General features: G+C 35.8%; 1 protein-coding gene across 1 annotated transcript; it reads right to left on the reverse strand.

Annotated features, from left to right (window-relative positions):
- Positions 1 to 1,269: 1,269 nt before the first annotated feature.
- On the reverse strand, positions 1,270 to 13,423 carry LOC104107465 (methionine--tRNA ligase, cytoplasmic-like). Its single transcript, XM_009616282.4, has 17 exons — positions 13,167 to 13,423; positions 12,922 to 13,066; positions 9,229 to 9,382; positions 8,904 to 9,059; positions 8,350 to 8,580; positions 8,024 to 8,167; positions 7,179 to 7,269; positions 6,929 to 7,035; positions 6,715 to 6,829; positions 5,896 to 6,014; positions 5,148 to 5,213; positions 4,850 to 4,978; positions 4,545 to 4,688; positions 4,339 to 4,459; positions 3,098 to 3,336; positions 2,915 to 3,016; positions 1,270 to 1,660 (listed from the first exon to the last, which is right to left on the reverse strand). Exons 1-17 carry the CDS (start codon positions 13,309 to 13,311, stop codon positions 1,430 to 1,432), a joined length of 2,439 nt encoding a protein of 812 aa, XP_009614577.1. The 5' UTR covers positions 13,312 to 13,423; the 3' UTR covers positions 1,270 to 1,429.
- Positions 13,424 to 23,518: the final 10,095 nt, after the last annotated feature.

Genomic DNA, 23,518 nt, shown 5'->3' on the forward strand with positions numbered 1-23,518 from the left:
TTATCTCCTTAAAATTCTCTTGAATCATTTTGTAAGTCTGCACTATATTAAATTAAACGAAAAATCCGGTAATTTTCTTTGAATAGAAAAAATGTTTGCCAATTCCAACTACAAGATATACCTGGAGTTAGCTGAAAGTGTTTCGTACTTATTATTGGGTTGTACTACTTTTTATGAATTTTATAGCTTTAAACATGTCTTTCAAATCAAACATTGAAGCTAATACATCGTAGTACCCAAATAAATATCTCATTCACATAAACTCAAACTAGTTTGATAAGAATCAATTCTAGTTAAACTAAAAATCATTTTCTTCATTCTCACTTATTAGTTGAACCTTATTCACCAAGTAAAAACACCTTTTAAACATATCCTATTTTAGGCACCAAAAGATGATTTAAAGGGGATATCTCAATGAACATATTTTCATTTTGTAAATATCAGTTTGAAAAATGCACCGCAGTTCAAAATACTTTAAATAATTCATACATGCCCTGTATTATACCTCAATACGACTTTTCATCAAACTATGATATGAAAAAGAAAAATACACACCCCAATAGTACAAAAAAAAAAACCAGTGTAATCCCACATGTGGGGAAATATATCACAAAAGCTTTCTTTTCCTTTCAAATTCACATGTCTATCTTTTTTGTATAACCAAAAAATTCTCAAAGGCCAATCACAAACAATTTAAAAATCAATGGATAATAAATCTACCTTCTACCCTTCTCCATTTAAGTATCAGGCTTTTGTCTATAACCCGCACATCACTGTGCTCTTATCACTAGGCTAGGAGCCTTCAAATGTCATCTTTTATCTTGCAAGGGAAATACCTTTGATCTCAAAAATCCAATTTATAGATCTCTTAGGTAAAAAGAGAAATGCTTCTGTTATATCTACACAAGGGTAAGAGATTTACAAGCAAGATTATCCTTTAAAAAACAATACACAGCGCCATCAAAGGGTCGGGCAATACAGCTTTGGTGTTTGTTAATTTTTTTCATAAGAAATTTTACAACAGGCAGACCCGATAATACACCAACGTACCAACAATCTCTTTCCTACATATAAAACAGGAACCCGAGGGACTATTCTCAGAGACATTAACCAAGCAGCCAAGTATAGAATGGCAAACTAAAGTTTTAAAGATTCTCTTAGGTTTCAGATAATACCTTTTCTAACTGAATACTGAAGTACCGCGGCTGATGAGTTAATTTAAATTGTGCAACTTATGTAATTATACAGAAAATCAGATACATAGCAAGATTCAAGAAGTACATTCAATACTCATTTCCTTTTAACAATACTCTAGTCAATCACAAGGGAAAATTTGATTGTTTATCGTTATGAAGGAAAGACGAAAAAATGTGAAAGAAATTATAAAGCAAAATCTTGAATTCCTCTTCTAGAAGATCAGCCAAATAAATTACCTAATTGATCCTTCAGAAATGGATGCAACTTTGCAAACACCAGCTGAAGTGGTGAATGGCAAATCTTTATAGCAAGCGACCAACTCCTTATTTGAGTGCAGGTCCACCAGAAGAGTTTCCCAAACCTTCTTCTTAGGGTTCAAGACATCATCGGGAGTGCCATCAAACCCGGGGAAAGTTACTCTTTCACCAATGGCAGCATCTTTAGGTGGCTCAACTAGTTCAACCTGACATGCAACCATCATCATACTGCATAAGTTAACTTTCCAACTTTTCCTCTTTTCTGCCTTTTAGCTTTTGTTTTCTTTTCTCATTTCAACCATCTTATCTGTGTTAAAAAGTCATTAAGTGTGCTCCAGCAAAAATATAGGGAAAAAATCTCCAAGAGTAACTAAGTGGTCAATTTCCCTTTCTAGTAATGATTATACTGGCAGAAATTTTTGAAATACATACATAAATATTGGAAGGGGAGCCTTGGCGTAACTGGTAAAGTTGTTGCCATGTGACCAGGAGGTCACGGGTTCAAGCCGTGGAAACAGCCTCATGCATTAGAAATGCAGAGTAAGGCTGCATACAATAGACCCTTGTGGTCCGGCCCTTCCCCAGACCCTGCGCATAGCGGGAGCTTAGTGCACCGGGCTGCCCTTATACATAAACATACGTCAGTTATACAGTAAATTGACTGGTAGTGGCCACATGTAAATTACATGTAAGTTGGTAGTATTGCCATTTGTGCAAAAATATCGCATTGAAAGAAGCTACATCTTCCTTCTTTATGACGATGATGTCCGGACCAGTATGTGCGCACCTCGACTATTCCACTGGATGCCTGCAACCTCCCACCAACACAGGTATCCACCAAAGCTTTATTAGGAAGAAAACATCTAGTGCTTTTTGCCTTCGCTGGGATTGAACCTGAGACCTCATGGTTCTCACCAAAAATAACGCAGCGGAAGAAGCTACATCTACCTTAGACATTCTATTTAGATGGTCTTGTACAATGGCATACCTCAACAAATTTTCCATGTCATCTATATGAAAAACTTGGCACATGCTTCAGTATTTTGTGCATCAAAATTTGCCAAATTGCACATAGAATATTTAACTGTAGCTACTTCATCCAAAAAGTCGACAGTGTTTGGTCTACATTAACACTGAATACTCCTTTATGGAGGGAATATGCAAACCTCCTTTTGACCCAAATTTCCACACTCTACATGTCTTTTCTTATTTGGCATCTCAATCAGAGCGAGCTCTCTGTGTATTGTTAGGCAGGTATCCTGAATTGATCCTATTTACTATCAACAGAGTGGTGATGATCAAGGAAGTCCGTGCAATTGGGACAACAAGAAAAATGGAAGAACCATTTCTTGTTTTCCTGAATTATGCTGTAAAAATTCTCTCCTTTTTATGTATCCTCCTGGCAAGGCATATAAGCAATCTGTAGATAAATGGAATAAAAGCAATAGGCCGTCACTTACCCTAGTGTGATCACTACTAGAAGCAGCAAGAACCATTGCCTGGGATTTTATGCCCCTCATGCTTGCTGGTTTTAGGTTGCATAGAACACAAACCTTCCGATTCTGTTAGAAAGATATCATTGTGAAAATGTTTGCTAGCTAACAATTTATAATCAACACATAGAGAAAGTGAAGAATGCAAACCTGCATCTCCTCCAGAGGAATATAATTTACAAGGCCACTAACAACAGTTCTGGGCTGAGCTTCACCGACATCAATCTCTTCAACATACAATGAATCAGCATCGGGATGTTTCTGTGCTCTTGTAATGAGACCAACACGAATATCGAGTCTGCTAATCGAAATTTCTGCTTCAACAGAGGCTGACCCCTTAGATTTGGCTACAGAAGGTTTTGTAGCACGCTCTTTCTTCTTATTAGCATCTGATAGAATAAGCAAAATTCGATGTGACCAGCAGTCCATGTAACGATTTGGTAAGAATTATTCTAGCATACAGCCATAAACCATTGGATAAAGAACCCCCCCCCCCCCACCCACCCACCCACCCACACACAAGAAAAGGAAGCTCTTTAACAAGAATATGATAAGATATCAGTATTAGATATAAATTATTTAGGAGTTACCATATATAATCAGAAGATATGTGTTACTATTCGAAAGAGCGGAATGGATATAAATGATTCACATAGCCGACCCCGATTAATTTAGGGTTGAGGCATAGCTGATTGATTAATGTGTTTGAGAGGTCTGGCATCAATTAAACAATGGCATGATTAAGAGAGGTGGTGATGCATGTCAACTGATTCTGGTTTTATGATATCAGGAGACTATCCAGAATAGACCTACAGAAGAAGAGCGTCCAGAAGGTGCAGCTACAGCATATCAGACATATTAAGAATGCCCGAAATTCCCCAACTAAATATTTTATTTGTAAAACCTGGGAGACTGATACAAAGTCACTGCATTTTTTGCTGAATGCAGATATTCAAAATCTCCAAACTCAGGAGAAAGGAAAACAGCTAGTAGCATACTACATACTGACAGAGAAAACATATAGGTAATATCTCTTACAAGAAAAAGTACCAAATAAGGTCCTCTGAGGACAAAAAGGCATTTCCAATTGAAGATATGCCCGCAAGATCCACCGAACAAAACAACATATAAAAAGTAAGGTGAACAACTGAACACTTTCCCGTCCATCTCTGAATGTTTTTTTTCCCCATTTCTATTATAACTATTAATGAAAGTAAAAAAAATTGTAATCAGAAATTTCATTTGCGCTGAGGATCAGATACACTAGTTGTGTAAACACACTTTCTCCTGCCCCTATTGGGTGTGGTTCTGTCATAATTGAAAATTTCTTTTATTGCAATTGAATTCTTACTTATCAGATGAGGGCGAAAAGAAAAGTAAACATAAGTCACCAGAGATTTTTGCTTTGTTCAATTGATCAGTGATCTTCTTTGCCTCGGCTTCTGCCTTCAAATTCCTATCTGCTTGACTTCCGGCAAACTTCTCTCTGTAAAATTCAACTTCTTCATCTTTCTGCATATAAGCATGTTCAATCTTAGACAAAAATGAAAGAATGAATAAGACATGCAGTAAAGAACAAGATACTGCAATGCATTACCAGCTCCTTGAACAATGGTGCTGGTATTCCAATTTTGTGTCCTGCAGGTAGAATATGCCATGGTCGTTTGCTTTTTTCAACGTCACCTTTTTCATCAGCCAGTGAAACTTGTGTTTCAGGAGGAAAGTTCAGCTGCTTAAGCACCTGTCAATCAAAGGCGTAAGAGCATCAAACCATTGAGCAAAGAGAGAACCTTAACCACAGGAAGACAAAAAAGCATCAAACATGAGCACAGACAGAACCTCAGCCACAGTACAGAACTTAGACACAGTTAAATGCTGCAATGATGGTAACAGAGTTGATACCTCACGTGAAAAGGATGGTATAAATGGCTCTAAAAGACATGCAAGAAGATACACTAGGCCAGCAGCAGTGCTCATCACTATGGAACACGATGGCTTATCTTCCTTGTAAAGTTTCCAGAACTGGCTCTCCTACAGAAAGAAGTATGATAAGTCTAAATTTAGGAGATTAAAGCAACCATGAGGCTAACAGCCATTACTGAAATTCAAAAGCAGGTTCTAATTCAAAAGAGAAAAATACAATGGCACGGGCAACTAATAAATAAAAAACAGACAGTTGGGAAGTATTTGACAGGCTTACTTGCAAATAACCGTTTCCTTCTCCAGAAATAGACATAGCAATCTTCAAGCCTTGCTTCAATTTAACCTAAAAGAATTGCAGTGTATAAGGGTTATTCAGAACATAGAAAGGAAAGAAGAACCCAATCGAGATATAAAACACATGTAAGATACAACTACTACTACTAAGTCTCAACCTCAAGCTAGTGACTGGCCAGCTATATGAATCCTCAATATCCATGTCACTACGTTTAGACCTATCCCAATCCAATGCCCAATAATTTTGGTTCTCTTGACACTATTGGGTATACAAATCTTTAACGAGAGACTACTTTTATTAATGACAGTGGTGTCCGGCCAGCTTGCGCACCTCGATTGTTCCACCAGGTACCTACTACCTCTAACCAGCACAGACACCAGGTAACTCTGCTCGCCCAAGCTTAGGCAGATGGAAAGGAATCACCTAGTTTTGTTGTCTGTCCTGGGATTTGAACCAGAGATCTCATGGTTCTCCTTTCCCTTCATTGACCACTAGGCTACACCTTTGGGCGCAGATTAGAAGACTCCTAACAAACATTCAACCTAGAGGAATGTACTGACATGACTAAGCCTCAATCCAAAAGAATTAGTATCATCTATATGAACCTTTTTCTTTCATATTGCCCTATTTTTTAGATGGTAAAGTCATACAAAACACATGTAAGGAAAAAAATTGAAATGAGTTCTATTCCATTAGAACTGGAAAGACCCCGTTAAAGCAGTGTAGTTACCTTCTCCATAGCTTCTATATATTGCTCCACATAATTTCCAACTTTTTCACCCAAGGCCTTAGTTAAAGGGTGTGATTCAGCTCCTTCAGGATTGGGAATTATGGAACCATAACCTGAAACTGTATGAGCACATTTTCATAAATATCTGTTAGATTTCTGTAAGAAAACGGACTAGATTATTTCCAGTTAACACTCCAAAACCAGAACAAACAACAAATTTCAGTCAAGAAGTTGTCCGATTTTATCTTTCTAGCAGAAATAAGAATCTTCCCTTTTTCTCTTTATGATGAATATACCGGTAACAAGATTTTTTTTCGATCAGTGACCAGTAGCAAGATACTTTTAAAGCAAACATTAAGGAATCAAGGCAGTTATCCAAATCAGAAGCAACTTTCAGCCAAGAAATTTCCCCCCTTTTATCTTTCTTTATCTTTCTAGGGAAGAACAAGAAATATTTCCTCTCTGTTTTCTCTTCTCGATGATATACCAGCATTACAATCCAAGGTGGCAAGTAGATTTTTTGTTGTGATTCACAGGAAGAAGAAACAATAATTTCATCAAATCAACCACAAGCAGTCAAGTAGACAATACCAGTAACACAAAAGCACGAAACAGCATAATAAACCATGTCATCTGATACATAAACCAGACTTACTGTAGGAAAATGAACACACGCAAAATAAGCTGCCAAAGCTTGGTATAGTCAAAATGTTTCAAGAATTAAGATAAAACAGACACGAAACTAGCTGACAAGAGCAAAAGCATATCAAGAGGGGGAGACTATGTAAATATATCATACAACACATTTAGCTGACATACCCAGATCTTTTGCAATGAAACTTAGGACTCTATTGACGAAATTGCCTAAGTTGCTTAGCAACTCGCTGTTTAACTTTGCTTGTAAATCTGCCCAGCTAAACAAAGTGTCCGACACCTAGATAACTGAAATCCATTAGTAATCATGCCTGTATAAAAGAGCATTATAGAATAGGGAATTATCAGGCAACAGAAGTTACAACCACCAAGAACCCACCTCTGGCCTGTTTGTCAGCAAGTAATATCTCCATACTTCTACAGGAATGTTTGTATCTTTTGCATCATTACCGAATACTCCTATGCCCTTACTCTTTGAGAACTTGCCTGATTATGACAACAAAGAGACACGAACAAAAAATCAAATGAGAAAAGCACTAACTCTGCAGTATGAACTGGTGTTTCCAGTATATGAAGTTCCAAGCAGCAAGAACATATGGACAATTTCCACGGCCTTATTTCCAACTAACCTGCTTCATAGTTCAAGTATTCTGTTACACTGATAGTCTTCATAAGAGTCCAGTTTTCACCAGTTCCAAGTAGCGTAGATGGGAAAATCACCTGGAAAATACAAAATTTACTTTCTTACATGTAATAGCCACTAACAGAAATAATATCACTACGGTTAAGCTTATCCTACATAGCAACGGAGCCGGAAAATTCATGGCATTGGAACTCCCTAAGCATATTTCTCCAAGTCAATCATTCAACTGTAGTTCAATCTCAGATTAGTTGGGCTCAGCTATATGAGTTCTCTTTATCCATTATGATCTCTACCCTAGTCTGTTTAAATATCAGATTTGGAACCTTGACAAAACGGAAGAATGACTTATATGTTAACAAATATCCTATATTAATAACACTGCTTCAATTTTATTATTTCTAATTATAGAAGAACTGATGATTGAATCTTCCTGCAGAAGCTCTTGACCGATTAAGATTAAACAAAAATAGAAGGAAAAAGATTCAAAACAAAGTTCTCATATGTGGTCAATTTCTTTCTTCTTTCTTCTTTCTTCTTTTTTCTGTATCCTATATTCCTATGTAAACTTTCGCACCCTCTACTAAAGAGGGAATTAAATATGTAAATCCCAAGCCATTACGAAAAATAGCCCCAAGTCTATTACAAGAGTAGTAAACAATTATCAAGGAAACCACTATCTCAGTATATTCAATTTGTCTCCATTATCCTTCATTCCAAGTACAGTAACCTGACTTTGTCGTATCAACCTCGTTTTTACCACCAAAGAGATGATGATACTTTTATGGAGTTTATCTTTTTGATCAAGACTTTTATGGATTTTCAAGAACTTACAGTGTGAAAAGGCACATTATCTTTGCCCATAAACTGATAGAGCTCCACATTCTCTGGATTCTTCCACCACTTCTCCCACTCTGTTGTATAGCATGATGTTATTGATACATATCCAATAGGAGCGTCGAACCACACGTAGAAAACCTAATTACCAATAGATCAATAAATAATGTTGTTAAGAAAATCTAAATGGAATTGAACAGAAAAAAAAAAATTGCTGCTTCGACTTATACCAACACATGAATTGATAACAGCAAGTGGAGTAATTATCAGTAAAGGTACAAGTTACAACCAAGTGTTATATATTCAGAAAGAACTCAATCAACCTTCTCCTTGTATTTTTCATGTGGAACTGGAACCCCCCATTTCAAATCTCTAGTTATACACCTTTGCTTTAGTCCTTCTCTAAGCCAGGCATTTGTTGTGTGGACAGCATTCTGACTCCATCCTCCAGCCACTGACATGTTGTTGACGTAAGTTTCTAATTTATCCTTTAGCAAAGGGAGCTCAAGGAACAAATGGTCTGTATCTCGGATGCAAGGGGTGTTACGACAGACCTGTAGAGTAAGCAAGCTAAGACTTCAGTAGTAAGTAAAATCATTACCACATTCTTGTATTGTTAATCCGGCATGCTTTATGTCCTTGAAGTTCTTGGTATTTTAAAATTTCCAAATAAAAGGTTGTTTAAGTCAAGTCTCATTCAAATTCCATCGGATGTGCCCGAAGGGACAAAAATAAGTCAAGTTTCTAGCCAAAAAATGCTCATTTTTTCAAAGAAACTAGATGATGAGAAGTACTTTCTTCAATAACCAGATGACAAGAAGTACTTTAACTATACTATATTAAGAAATACGCATCTGGAAAAAGAGGAGAATAAAACCTTGCATCTTGGATCCTTCAGTTCAGTGGGATTTAAGAGTTTCCCACACTTCTCACATTGATCTCCACGTGCAGAATCATAGTTGCAACCTGGTGTTGGGCAGTTACCCTCTACAAGCCGGTCCGCCAAAAACTTTTTGCATGTGTCACAGTACGGCTGTGAAATAAACTTAGCTTCAGTAATAAATATGTCAAATTTGACGCATCAACTGAGTTTCGGGCTACTTCAATCTATGAGATATTTGAAGCCAAAGAGCTTAAGGCCTGGCAATAGCAGCACAGAACCAAGCATCTACCAGAAGATATACTTATTAAGAATTATATACCTGCTGCATAGTGTTCTCAGAGAGCCAATTATTCTCCCAAAGCTTGTTAAAGATCGCCTGACAAACTTCCGTCTGTTGTGGAGTAGACGTGCGTCCAAATTGATCGAAGCTTATATCAAACCATTTATAAACATCTCTATGAATTGCATGGTATCTGCAAAACCAAGAAAACGAAGAAAGGACTTGTGAACAAAGCAATGCATGCTTAGCTCCAATACTGAAAAATAAAGTCCCAACAATTTGTAACCGTCTATACCAAAAAAAAAAAGGTGAAAGGATCAATTTTGCAAGGACTTAGGGAGAAGCATGCAAAAATAATAATAATAATTATTATTATTATCATTGTTATTACTATTAGTCTATTACTACTATCATTTTGAGACAGCGAACTCTTTAGCTCTTGTTTCACAGAGACAACTGCCCAAGCTGATGAGGACCTTATTAGTAAGAGCTATTGAAAGAGACAGCAATGGTGAGCCCGCATTTTGTTCATGTACATGGAGTCTTTATCATTTGTCATTGCCATTCATTTAAAACTCACAGTGTTGCTTCATTAATCAGTATCACGAGTATTTCAGTTGACGTGATATTTATAAGTTTATTTAGATTTTCTTGTAGTTCAAGGTTGTGAACTTGTGATGACGTCAGTAATTTTGTGTTACATATGTTTGGTTAGTAATGGATATTACCCCCTTTATCCCAATTTGTTTGGCACCATCACTTTGTTTGTACGTCCCAAAAAAAATTGACACCTTTTTGTGTTACATATGATTGGTTAGTAATGGATACTACTCCCTTTATCCCAATTTGTTTGGCACCATCACTTTGTTTGTACGTCCCAAAAAAAATTGACACCTTTTTGTGTTTAGAAACTCCTACTCCTATGTCCCAATTTATGTGATGCAATTAGGATTTCAAGAGTTAAACACGTTTTTCTTTGACCGCGATTCTTTTATATGCCTTTTAAATATTTTGAATTGTTAATTATTGTGACTTGTAGTACTTTTTTGTAGTTTTCAAATATATAAATTTTATTTCAGAAAAGTTAAATATTCTATGTCTGAATTTGAAGTCAACATTAAGGAGTTTGACTTTCAAATTTAAACTACATCACATAAATTTGGGGTGAAGGAAGTAATATTTAACGTCTCACTTTGCCCTTAATGAGATGTTTTCTAGAGGTTGGCATGAGTTATGTAGACCTTAGTTTTTTTCTCTCTTTGTTTTTGTGATAAGGTATGATTCATTTGAACCATAGCGGAAGGAATTTGGTAGTTTATACATACTAGTTTCTCGGCACGTGCTTTACATGTATATCCCGAGTCTTGTAGTACACTTTTTAAATTAATATCTACATTATTAAAGCAATGTTCGAGTAAATAATCATACAAGAAAGAATAACATAAGTTTTTATGAATGATCAATGTGGGTCGTCGACTTGTTTGTCGAGATCAAAATGATTGGATATCGTTTGAACCTACAAAGATGAACAATCAAAGTATAATTTTGAGGAGAAAGTGACGTTTCTTTAGTAGTATTATATTCCACTTCAGTCACCGTTATAATAACCACTAATGGTTTAATGAAATTCTATTCCTGAGATACAATGCCTACTCAAGAAATCAAAGTTGATTTTTTCTAACACCAAAACTCAACCTAATAGAATAAGAAACTTTTGGAAGATGGAGTAGAATATAAAAGAGAGAGGAGTAACAATATACTATATACATTCAACGTTGGTAAAAAAACGAATAAGAAATTGGTAGAATCAATAGGAAGAATGGCTAAGATCTTGTCATGATTGCCTTCATATAGATGACACTTTCAAAAACATCCAACGGTAAGACCAAACTTCAAAAACAGATGGACACAATCTTTTAAAAAAGACACTTCAAATAAGATTAGTTTCTTCTTTCTAATAAATAATTATTTAGAAGAGTATTTAGGTCTTTTAACTTTTTAGTTTTGGGATTCCCACTTTTATAATGATATGCATAAGTTTATGTCAAAAGGTCCTACTTTTTCAACTATGCATCTAGTCAAATCTTGTCAAACAAATTGAGAGAAGTATTACTTTTCATAAGTGTTGTTGCGGACTTGTGGTATGTAACTTAGACGAGATAAGAAAATATGGATAGTCCTAGAAATAGAGAAAACTCTGTCTATATTTCTACATTTCTGTAGAATTCCAGTGCTTGCTTTGGTGCCCTACCATCTGATCGTCGGTCAAGGCCCAGATTGGATTGTGACAATATCCAACCTTAATTAGTCAGAGATAGAGACCTTTCCTCTTGCATTGGCTGCCCACTGCAAAATTCTCCAAAATTAGATCCTTCTTCTTCTCGAAGCACCTTCAAGTGTTCAAATCCCACTTTTTTAAATTCTATCTCAACAACTTTACTTCTATGCTAAGATATAATCATGCCTTCCCATGACTACAAATGAGTCCCACCACCACTTAAGCATTCTCAAAGACCTTCAGTTCTTGAGAATATGGTGATTTCTTATACCACTATCCGCAACTTAGAATAGGGGTTATGGTTTGACACCGCCCTAGGGAGGGAGATTTGCCTGATAAACCAGAAATCATCATCCCATTAGTTGAGAATTAATCTTGTCCTTTAGTTGTCCACTTTAAAGTGTGTGACTTCCTCCATGTAAAGGAGGATCTAATAATTATGTATGAACTTTGAAAAGTCTCTCACGGCTCTGGAATGTCTATATTGTCTATTCTTCACTTCTCCAAGTTACGACATTGATGATTGATCTCACCTGCTATTACCCAAGAGTATAATTATGCTCCAGTGATAGAGTTCAAGTCCAAGATATGTCAAAAGTTTTATTCTACGAAAAGAGATATCAAGAATGACTTGAATCCATGATGCTAGTTTTGAGTTTTTAACTGCTTTCTTGGACCTCTCTTATATGTTCCAACACGACACATGATTCGAGTGTTGTTAAAGGCACGCGGGAGATGTGTTTAAACTCTAAACTCTAGTGTAGCACAACATGGACACTTAGCCTCACTTAAGCAGCAACACAGTGTAGACGCATGGCTCTGTCTTTTAAAAGGAGGTGTCAAACAATTTATAGCTGGCAAACAACTATACTAACGGTTAAGAAAATGTAATGGATGAGTATATCAATTATTAAGAATGAAAAATTAAAATTTTAGCATAAGAAAACTATCACAAATTCCAAATAAGAAACTTAAATTTGTATCTTATCTACCAAACAAACAAAAAAAATGCATCTTTAATACTCCCTCTTATTCCAATTTATGTGCTGCATTTTCCATTTTCGTCTCCAATAAAGAATGATATTTTTTTTATATTTAGAAATAATTTAACTTTAAGCTTTCGATTTTAACCATAATAAGATGATTTATAGCCACAAAAATATCTATGATTTGTTTCAGACTACAAGTTTTAAAAGTCTTTCTTTCTTTAAACTAAGTGTCCAATCAAAGTGAATCACATAAAATGGTATGGAGGGAGTATCAAATATGTATGAATATATTAATGATTTAGTAATGAAATAAATAGACCCCATTAAAGTGAATTGTATATAAAGGTCTCCTATAGCCAATCCCAAGTCCCAACTAGTTTGTGATTGCGATGCACTTAACTGATTTATTTAGTGCACATTCTAAGAAAAAATTGATGAATTTAATATAAAAGAAAGGTGCATTACTTGTCACAAATTTGCTTGGGAGTAGAATTTTCTTCCAAAGCTTTAGTCTCAGTAGCCGTGCCATATTCATCAGTACCACACATGTATACTGCATTGTAATCCCGAAGCCTACAGTATCTCGCGAACACGTCCGCACTCAACACACCTACAATAAACAAAAAAAGAACATAATTTGAATATAAAATGAGACATCAAAAACAGAGCAAAGAGAGGTAATTAAAGATTGAATTGCTGAGATTAATTACTTCCGATGATGTTTCCGAGGTGAGGAACGTTGTTGACGTATGGCAAAGCGCTTGTGATGAGGATGTTCCGTTTTCCCGGTATCGGAAGTTTGGGAGTTGTCGGCGGCAGATAGTCGCCGTTGCCGGCGGTGGAAGAATCGCCCATTTCCGGCTAGGGTTTTAGATTGACTAGACTTTTTGCTTGGTTGGATTGCTTCTCTTTAGTTTTTGGGCCTTTGTTCTTAATCTGGTTTGGTTTACTTTTTTATTTCCTTCTTTTAACATCTCCTTTACTCTATTCTTGGAAAGGAAATCAAGAGAATTTATTTTCTTTGATCTCCTCTATAACTCAAAAGGCTTTAATCAATTTTAAACAGTTTAATTAATTTTAGTTTATTATTTTTGTTATAAATAGAATTATATTTAAGGTGAATGTCTATATTTTAGATATCTTAGAATTTGTTACTTAGTGGTTATTCTATTGTAATTCATCCAAAATCAATAAGAATTCTCTCTCTATTTTTCTCTTCTCTGCAATACTCTTCTTCTTTTATTGTTTTATAACACGTTATCAGCACGAGACTCTAACAAACTGAGTAGAGGCATCTTCTTTGGTCGCCAGGCTTTGAGATACTTGCATGATGCTCATGATGCTCAATTTGTATATAATATTAAACATAATGATTGTCAATTGTTCCATTAACTTCCTTCATGAATAAATTCTAAATTTAAGGTAAGTATTTTACCTTATTTTTCTCTTTTAAATTTTTGAAATTATATGATTTAATTTTAAATACAAGTAAAGACAACAAATTTTGATATAACTCTAACAGAGTTTGTAAGAAATTATAAACACCTGAAGTGGTAAAATTTTTGTCTTGCCATGATCAAAGTCATGTATGATCGTGAGCACAAGAAGTAGAAACCCGTCCCATTGAATTTGCTTCATTGTCGTTCCCTTAAGTGAATATGGTAGCAATATGTAATAAGTTTAAAAGATGATAAAATTATTACCGTGAAGGTATCAATGGATGTGGACGTGTCAATAGACGAAATTATAATCGTCATCATTGTGGTAATGAGAATAATAAGGATTCTCAAAATAATTCTTTACTATGTGAAAGTAATGTTTGTCATCAATTTGACATGAGATTTTGTAAAGAACATATAGATGATTATGGTCCATTCATGGTGTGAATGTGACAACATATGATTTATGAATACATATTCATTCTTGAAATAATATAAACGTACTAGTGGTAGTGAATATACCATACTCACCTCTAGAAGGAGGTTTGAGATAAAATTAAAAAATAATGGCATTATGATGACATGAATAATCATTGGTCACGTACCTATTATATGCCAAAATAGTATGGCAATGTGATTATTACAGGGCAAAAGTAATAGAAGCAACATATCTTGCCTATAATGATTTTGACCATGACCATAATGGTATAACTTTCTCCTTGAAAGAGATATTCACCATATGGATGTTGATGAATATGTAGTAGTACAAAATTAATCGAAAGCTCTAGAAGAGCAAACTATACTATTTTGAAGAAATAAAATTGATTATCAATAAGGTATTGCGTCGTAGTAAGCATCAAAGAAACTTAATGAGTTTCTAAAGTATTCGCGAAAGCGGTTGGTTATATTGAGATTATAAATAAAGAAAATATTTAATATCTTCTATTATAACTTGTAGCGGGGTAATATGTATGTGAAAAGCTACGTGATTTATTCTCCAATCTGTACTACACAAATAAAAGTATGAAACAATAAACAACAACAAACAACAACAACAACAACAACAACAACAACCCAGTAAAATCTCACTAATGGGGTCTGAAAAGGGTAGTATATACGAAAACTTTACCCCTACCCTGAAGGAGAAAGTAGAAGTTTATTGATATAAAAATCTATATCATAATAAACTTGGAGTTTATTGATGACTGCACACGTCATGGTGTAAACCTGAAGTTTATAAATATTGATAATTTATCCAATTGGCATAACTAGTTTAACTATTAAATTTAAGTATGTTGTGCAAAAATAAAAGAGAATTCACATGCGTAAATATTAAAGAACTAGAAAGTTCTTTACGAATTCTCTTATGTTGCTTGTTCTCATCAATTAATAGATCAACTAAAATTGGGATTAAATCCCATGAATGCTGGAAATATCAAAGGTGAATTGTAACGAACCGACCAATCGTTTTGAACATTTGCACTTCGCTCGGTAGTTTACGGTCATGATTAGGTCAGTATGATGTATTGTAACTTATGTAAATCGTCAGTTTTGGCATTCAGGTTATTCAGAATCGATTTGGAAGAATGAATTTTATGGTTTAAGCTTTAAGTTGGAAGAGTTGACCAAGTTTGATTTTTTAGTATTTGACCTCGGATTAGAGTTTTGATGGTTTCGTTAGGTCCAGATAGTGATTTTGGACTCGGGCGTATGTCCGGATTTGTATTTGCATGTTTCTAGAAGGTTCAGTACAAATTGACGAAAGTTAGAAATTTAAAGGTTAGGAATGTTTATAAGTTTGACCGAGAGTTGACTTCGATGTTATCGGGTTCGGATTATTGTTCCGGGGGTCGGAATAGGTTCGATATGTCATTTGAAACTTGTGTGCAAATTTTGAGTTCATTCCGGGTTGATTTGATACGTTTCATCGTGAGTTTTGAAAATTAAAAGTTCAAAGTTCATCAAGTTCGAATCGAGGTGCGATTCATGATTTTGATGTTGTTATGTGTGATTTGAGGCCTCGAATAGGTTTGTGTTATGTTTTGGGACTTGTTGGTATGTTCAGACAGGGTTCCGAGGGGCTCGGATGAGTTTGGGGGGTGGTTTCGGACCATTTCTAGGCCATTTTTTAGTTGATGGTTTTTGGCTACATGGGTGTACATAGCGATCGCATGGATTTGGTCGCGTTAGCGAAGAGAAAAATAGGAAAAATAGAGTTGTGAATCGCAATCGCAGAAGTTTTCTCGCGATCGATAGAAGAAAATCTCTGATGCACTCACTCGACTTTGGAAGCTTATATCTTGTAATCTATAAGGAATCTAGAGATGATCTAAAAATAAAAGTTGTAGCCCTTTGTGTCTAGTTTTCAGAAAATCAAACCGTTTATCATTTGGAGTTTTGTACAAAACATTATGGTTGATAAACTATAGGCTGTCTGAGAAGAGTTGGGAAGGGTTAAATGGAAGTTTGTTCTTCGCGATCGCGGGGAGATGGCCGTGATCACATAAGGTAAAAATTATCCTGCAAAATTTTGTAATCGCGATCGCAGGGTTTGTGACCGCGATCGCGAAGGGTACCTCTGAAACAGTGTATATAGTACTCTATTTCGAAGGTTTCGAATATTTTTGCATATTTAGAGCTATGGAGCTCGGATTGAGATGATTTTTGAAGCGATTTTCACTATATGAATTGGGGTAAGTGTTCTCTAGTCATTTTTGGTTATATTTCATGAATCTATATTCAGTTTTATCATTTGGTTGATGATTTCAAAAGAGAAATTGGGGGGGAGGGGTGACTAAAGTTTCATAGAGCGAATTCTTGGGTTTTGAACATCGATTCGAGGTCAGATTTGAGTGAAACTAGTATGGTTGGACTCGTAATTAAATGGATTATCGGATTTTATGAGTTTTGTCGGGTTCTGAGGTGCAGGCCCAAGTTGGACTTTTGGGATGATTTTTGAGCGTTGATTAAAGATTCAACCTTTATCGATTATGTTTGTTTCCTTTGGCATTGTTTGATGTATTTGAGTTGCTTTTGGCTAGTTTCGAGCCATTCGAAGGTCGGTACGTGTGGGATGATAGTTTGGAGCATCGTTTGGCTTGCTCGATATTGGAATCGGCTTGTTCAAGGTAAGTGAGGGTATGAAACCCCGAATTACGTGTTATGCGTTTGGTGTTGAGGTGACACACATGCCAGGTGACAGCCGTGTGGGCGTACACAATGTGAATTGTGACTCCACTATTTTATGTGGTATTGTGAAGTTACATAACCTCACCTGTAACCATGAAATTTCTAAGTACTTGAGCTATTGAGCTGTGATCCATGTTAGAAAACATATCTAGGCTACATGTTTATTTTGTTGAGACCCACCGAGGTCATTTGCATTTACATACTCAGTCATACGCATTCATATGCATATCATATCTCAGTCTCTATTACCATTTATTGATACATCACATCATTATTTTTGGGCTGCTTTTTCATGACATTGAGAGCCCGAGAGACTGGAGAGATTGATGACTGAGTGAGGCCGAGGGCCTGATGGTGAGGATGTTTATGGGAACGGGATGCACGCCGCATCATATTTTATTGATTTATGATGGGAGCGGGCTACACGCCACAACATGCTTTACTGATTTATACCATGGTTGGCTTGTTATAGCGCTTGGGCTGAAGAATCCCCTTCGGAGTCTGTACATACCCTTAGTGAGTGCAGGTACCTACCGAGTGCGAGTGCCGAGTTCGAGTGCTGAGTGACTGTGAAGACTGAGTGGCTATGGGGACTGAGGGATTGGGAGGACTGAGTGCATTGATGCACCGAGAGTATGCATATGGTTTTATCACTGCATGGTATTTCAGTTGGCATGCATACATTGACATGTACGCATATAGATGTATTTTCCTCATGCCTTTGTATATGAAACATTTACTTGTTGAAAGCCTTTGGGAAAAATCACAGTTTTCAAACTTACTCACATTTTTGGCGTTTTCGGTAAAAGATTTGGTTTTCACCGATATACTTGAAAAGCAGGCCTATTTTTTTCTGGAACTGTGAACAAACTGAGTATTTCATCTCTGAGTTATTACTTTTATTACTTTCATTATGTTGTTATGAATAGTTATTGGCTATTGGTGTTGGACCTCGACCTTTGTCCTAACTCGTCACTACTTTCAACCTAAGGTTAGGTTTGTTACTTATTGAGTACATGTGGTCGGTTGTACTCATACTACACTTCTGCACCTTGCGTGCAGATGTTGGCTGTTGATGTTGTTGTGTTCTATGGGAGCTGAATTTGAAGATGTACTTGCGTTCGGTGGTAGCTGCCTCTTGTTCATGGTAGCCTTAGATTATTAGAAATCTGTTTATGTACATTTCGAACAGATGATGTATTATTTCATACCAACTTTGTAAACTCTAAGTCTTAGAAACTCATGATTTGTACTACCAGTCCTTGGGAATTCTTGTATAACAGTTCAATTGTATTTTTTTTCTTAATAAATCTTATTAAATTGGATGGTTGCTAATTGGCTTACCTGACGGATTGGGTTATGTATCATCACGACTAGTTGATTTTTAGGTCATGACATGATTATGGGCTCATTCACCTGCTATGTATATCACACAATATGCATCTATGAGATGGTTACATAGCGAGAATCTCTATGGAGATATTGGAAAGGCCATTCAACGGCATTTTATGAAGACATTACATATCTCTTAAGAATGATGATTTCAAGGTGCAACATATTCATTCAAGTTAATATGGTTGATTTGTTTATTAAATTTTTACCAACGATCTTTTGAAGATGATGCACAAGATCGAGATGTGAAGGCTTAAAGATGTAAATTGATGCTCTCATCAGGGGGAGTTAATACGCATTGTACTCTTTGTCTCTTACAAGGTTTTGTCCCACTGAATTTTCCTTGCAAGGTTTATAATGAGACAACCAAAAGGCGTATTGTTAGATATGTGTACTCTTTTTCCTTCACTAGATTTTTTTTCCACTAGGTTTTATTTTAGTTAAGGTTTTAACGAGGTGCATTATCTATTGAATAGACATTTAAGGGGAGTGTTATAAATAGAATTATATTTAAGGTGAATGTATATATTTTAGAGAGATCTTAGGGTTTGTTACTTGGTGGCTAAGCCACTTTTTTCCTATAAATATATGTGTTCTATTCCATTGTAATTTATCCCAAATCAATAAGAATTCTCTCTCTTTACTTTTTTCTGCAATACTTTTCTTCTTCTTTTATTGTTTTATAATAATTTTAAAATTAATTTATATATACTAAGTACTAACAATATGTATTACATTACCGATATAGTTAAATATGTTGTATTAACTTATTTAACTGACTTTTCTGTTAACTAATCACTATTTACTACATACTGTTACATGTTCTCATATGTTATTGATTTGCTAGTATAAAGATTATATACCCATTAATGTTTGTAAATTACATTCAAAATGAAATATTACTACAAAATTATTGTAAATAATATTAATTATGAATGTCCAGTCATTATGCAATTTAATGGAAACAAGTTAGTTATTTTGGGACTAAGAACTCGTTTGGATTGGCTTAAAAAATGTGGCTTTTTAGCAGAAATAGCTTTTAAGTCAAAAAACAACAAGTTGGGGTTGCCCAACTTATTGCTTTTTGGCTTGTTTTAAGCAGTTTTAAACTTATTTTAAGCACTTTTTAATTTTGCCAAACACTGAAAAAAACTAAAAAGAGTTTAAAAGCTGATTTGACTAGCTTAAAAGCCAATCCAAACACCCTCTAAGTTGGTTACTTGGTTATGAAGGTATTTTCTTATTATACATATGAGGTTTCCTTTACCGATTTGTAATACATTAAATTTATAACAAAATGATTAAATACCATAAAATCCCCTAAACTATCAACTTTTTGTCTGTTTCCTATTTAAGCTATCAGGTGTTCCCAAAACTCTCCCCGGAACTATGTTCCTCTAATTATAAAAAAGAATATTGCTTATTTGCAAAATGTATGAAATAACTCTTAAAAAGGCGCGTGACATGTGAAAATGTCCATAAAAATGGATCCACCTGCCCGTGTGTAATAGCTAATTAGGCTTATCTTTTTTCAACTTTTTATTTTTTCTTTATTTTCTTTATATTCTTACATTTCTTCTTCAAATTTTCAGTTTTCTTCTTCATCTTTTCACATGTCTTCTTCATCTCAATATTTGAATTTTTTTTCTCCCTCTCTTGTTTCTTCTTTTTGTAAATTAGTTACTCTCCTTTCATTTCTTACCTATGTTGTAAGAATACTCATTTATTAAACTCAATACAGTATAGAGATGAAGTTGAATGTCTTTTGCAGATGTGGGCTGCACCCTCAATGACAAATGCTAACCCAGGATTTTTTTTTTTTTGGATGCAAATATTATGGAATAATTTACTTGTGAATTTTTTGAGGGGAACAATCCTGAATTCCCTGCCCAATCGAAGATTGTAAATCTTGGCTTGAAGAATGATAAAATAGAACTTGAGGCTGAATTGAAGAAGAGAAAAAAATTGAAGATGATGTGGATCGTAGTATTTGTTTCAATGTGTATGTTTGCTATTCAAATGGTTGGATGCTTTGTATAGTGTTGAACTTTATTTGTGTAATCTAGTGTTAGAGAATGTAATTGTTGCTCGTTTGATTTCTTATTTGTGTAATCTTATTGTTGTAATATTAAGATAATTTTTTTGAAAGGCAACTCTACAATTTGACTGCAAAGTGAGTACTTATTCAACTAGAATTATCTCATAAAGCACAACCATAATTAAGATAAAAATGACACATAGCATTAGACCATATTTTAGAAAAATGCCTAAAATAATTAATCATTAAAGAGAAATACAACACGAATAAACTACATCAACAACTTAGTTAATATAATTTTACATCTGACACTACACCATGAACATATAGTTCAAACGATTGATTATTACATTATTCTCAGCCAGTAAAATAGAAGCACTAAAGCTCAAACACCTCCAGTTTTTTTTACCAGATTTTGGTGATTTTGTCTTCATATACTTAAGTAATGCACATGTTGAAGTTGTCTTGTGTGATAGCTTTTTTTGCTACCATTTCATGTCTTTACTTGTGTCACAATCCAAAAATCAACCGTCGTGATGGCGCCTATCGTGGAACTAGGCAAGCCACTACTTAACCATTTCAACACAATAAAAAGCTTGAAAATTTTACGAAAGCAGTTAATATTTATGAAACCTTTTAAAAACATAAATAAATCCACAGCGTAATACAAATCTCTCCCAAAATCAGAGTGTCACCGAGAACATGAGTATCTAGGAATAATATACTACAATGTCTAAGGAATAAGAACAGAAATGCAAATAAAGATAATGAAGGAGGGCCAAGGCCTGCGAACGCCATGCAGCTACCTCGATAGTCTCCGGGATCATCTGCTCAAATATCAATACCCGCTATGACCGGGAACACCTGAATCTGCACATGAAGTGCATGGTGTAGTGTGAGTACAACCAAAACTCAATAAGTAACAATACTAAATAAGGGCTGAAGATAGTGACGAACTACACAATTATAGTTCATTTCCAATAGTTTCAACAAGGGAAAATAAGCATGCTTTCGAATCCAACAATTTAAGTCAAATCAGTTTATAAAAGCCAAATTCAGGTAAATATCAGATATAATATCTTCCAGAAGTTCAAACAGTGATATATGGCAGTTATGTGCAACAACAATGAAAGCAAATACAGCCTCTCAGGGCAACAGTCACTCAGACTTCCTCAATAGCTCATCACTCGGCACTCAGTCCTCAACACTCGCACTCAATAGGTACATGCGCTCACTGGGGTTGTACAGAATCCGAAGGGGTTCCTACAACCCAAGCGCTATAATCCGCATAGATAACTCACGTGCCATAGTATCATATCAGGATCCGCATGGACAACTCACGTGCTACAATATCATATCAGAATTCGCACGGACAACTCACGTGCTATAGTATAAATATCTGTATCCGCACGGATAACTCACATGCTATGATATAAATACCTCACAAACAGGCCATCGGCCTCACTCAGTCATTAACCTCTATAGTCTCATGGGCTCTCAGTAATCAAGGAAAATCAGCCCAAAATAGAAATGATATAATGTATCACCAAGGAATAACAGAGACTGAGATATAATATGCTAGTAAGACTACGACTAAGTACAAGTAGCAATAAGTAGGAAGATTCAGCAGGTATCACGACCTTTGTAGGTCTCTACAACACCAACACATAGCCTAAGTATGATTTCTAGCATGATTTACAGTCACACTTCTATAACACATGGAGAGCATATAGCTGACAACAAGTTATTCAACTTTACAGTTCTACGGAATGGACCAAGTCACAATTTTCCACGGTACACGCACACACGCCCGTCATCTAAGATATGTGTCACCTCCAAAACAATCACATAACACATAATCCGGGGTTTTATACCCTCATAACCAGATTTAGAACTGTTACTTACCTCAATCCGAGCAAAACTCTACTCCAATATGCCCTTGCCTCGTGAATCGGCCTCCAAACGCCCTGAATCTAGCCACAAGAAAATTATAAGTCAAAATCCGAAATTGGCCAAAAATCGGCCCCCGGGCCCATGTCTCAAAATCCACCAAAAGTCACAAAACCCAAAAGCCCATTCGACCACGAGTCCAACCATACCAAATTTATCAAAACCGGACATCAAATCGCCACTCAAATCCCCAAAATTAACTCTCCAAATCCCTAGCCTCAAACCCCCAAATTTCACCTCAAAACACACCAACTATGTGAGAAAATCAATGAGGAACCAAATATATTGAATAAAAATGAACACTAGGAACTTACCTCAAGAATCTCGTCAAAACCCCTCTCAAAAAGTTCCAAAATCCAAGCTCAAAATGTTAGAAATGGTGAAAATTTCGAACCTTTCGCTTATATAGGTTCTGCCCAGGCTTTTTGCACCTGCGACTACTTATCTGCACATGCGGAACCGCTTCTGCGGCAAAACCTCCACTTCTGCGGAATTCACTTAACCAACTGCCTCCACTTCTGCGAACCATGGACCTCATCTGCGCAATCGCAGGTGCGGAAATTTCCATCGCACCTGCGCGCCAGCCCGCACCTGCGCCCATCCTCCTGCTTTTATGCCAACGCGTCCGCATCTGCGGCCTCTGCCCAAATCCTTCTTGGCCGCTTCTTCGGTCCCTTTTCTCGCTTCTGCGAGCTCGCACCTGCGGTGCCCACTCCGCAAGTGCGAGTACACCACCACCAGCAGAACTTCAACTGCTTCTCAACTTACTTCCAAGTCTGTTAACCACCCGAAATCATCCCGAAGCTCCCGGGACCTCAACCAAATATACCAACATGTCTTTAAATATCATACGAACTTAGTAGGACTTTCAAATTACCTCAAACAACATCTAAAACATGAATCATACCCCAATTCAAGCCTAATGAACTTTGAAACTTCCAAATTCTACAAACGACGCCGAAACCTATCAAACCTCCAATTGACCATAAATTTTGGACACAAGTCACAAATGACACTACGAACCTACTCCAACTTCCGGAATCGGAATGAGACC

Source organism: Nicotiana tomentosiformis, chromosome 11, assembly GCF_000390325.3.
Source record: "Nicotiana tomentosiformis chromosome 11, ASM39032v3, whole genome shotgun sequence".
NCBI classification, from domain to species: domain Eukaryota; kingdom Viridiplantae; phylum Streptophyta; class Magnoliopsida; order Solanales; family Solanaceae; genus Nicotiana; species Nicotiana tomentosiformis.

Excerpts from the sequence above, each read along its gene's own strand:
- LOC104107465 (XM_009616282.4), bottom strand. The coding sequence starts at position 13,311 with ATGGGCGATTCTTCCACCGCCGGCAACGGCGACTATCTGCCGCCGACA. Across the intron at positions 7,036-7,178 it reads ATACTTGAACTATGAAGCAG|GCAAGTTCTCAAAGAGTAAG; the intron begins GTTAGTTGGAAA and ends TGTCATAATCAG. Across the intron at positions 4,460-4,544 it reads CACCATTGTTCAAGGAGCTG|AAAGATGAAGAAGTTGAATT; the intron begins GTAATGCATTGC and ends GCTTATATGCAG.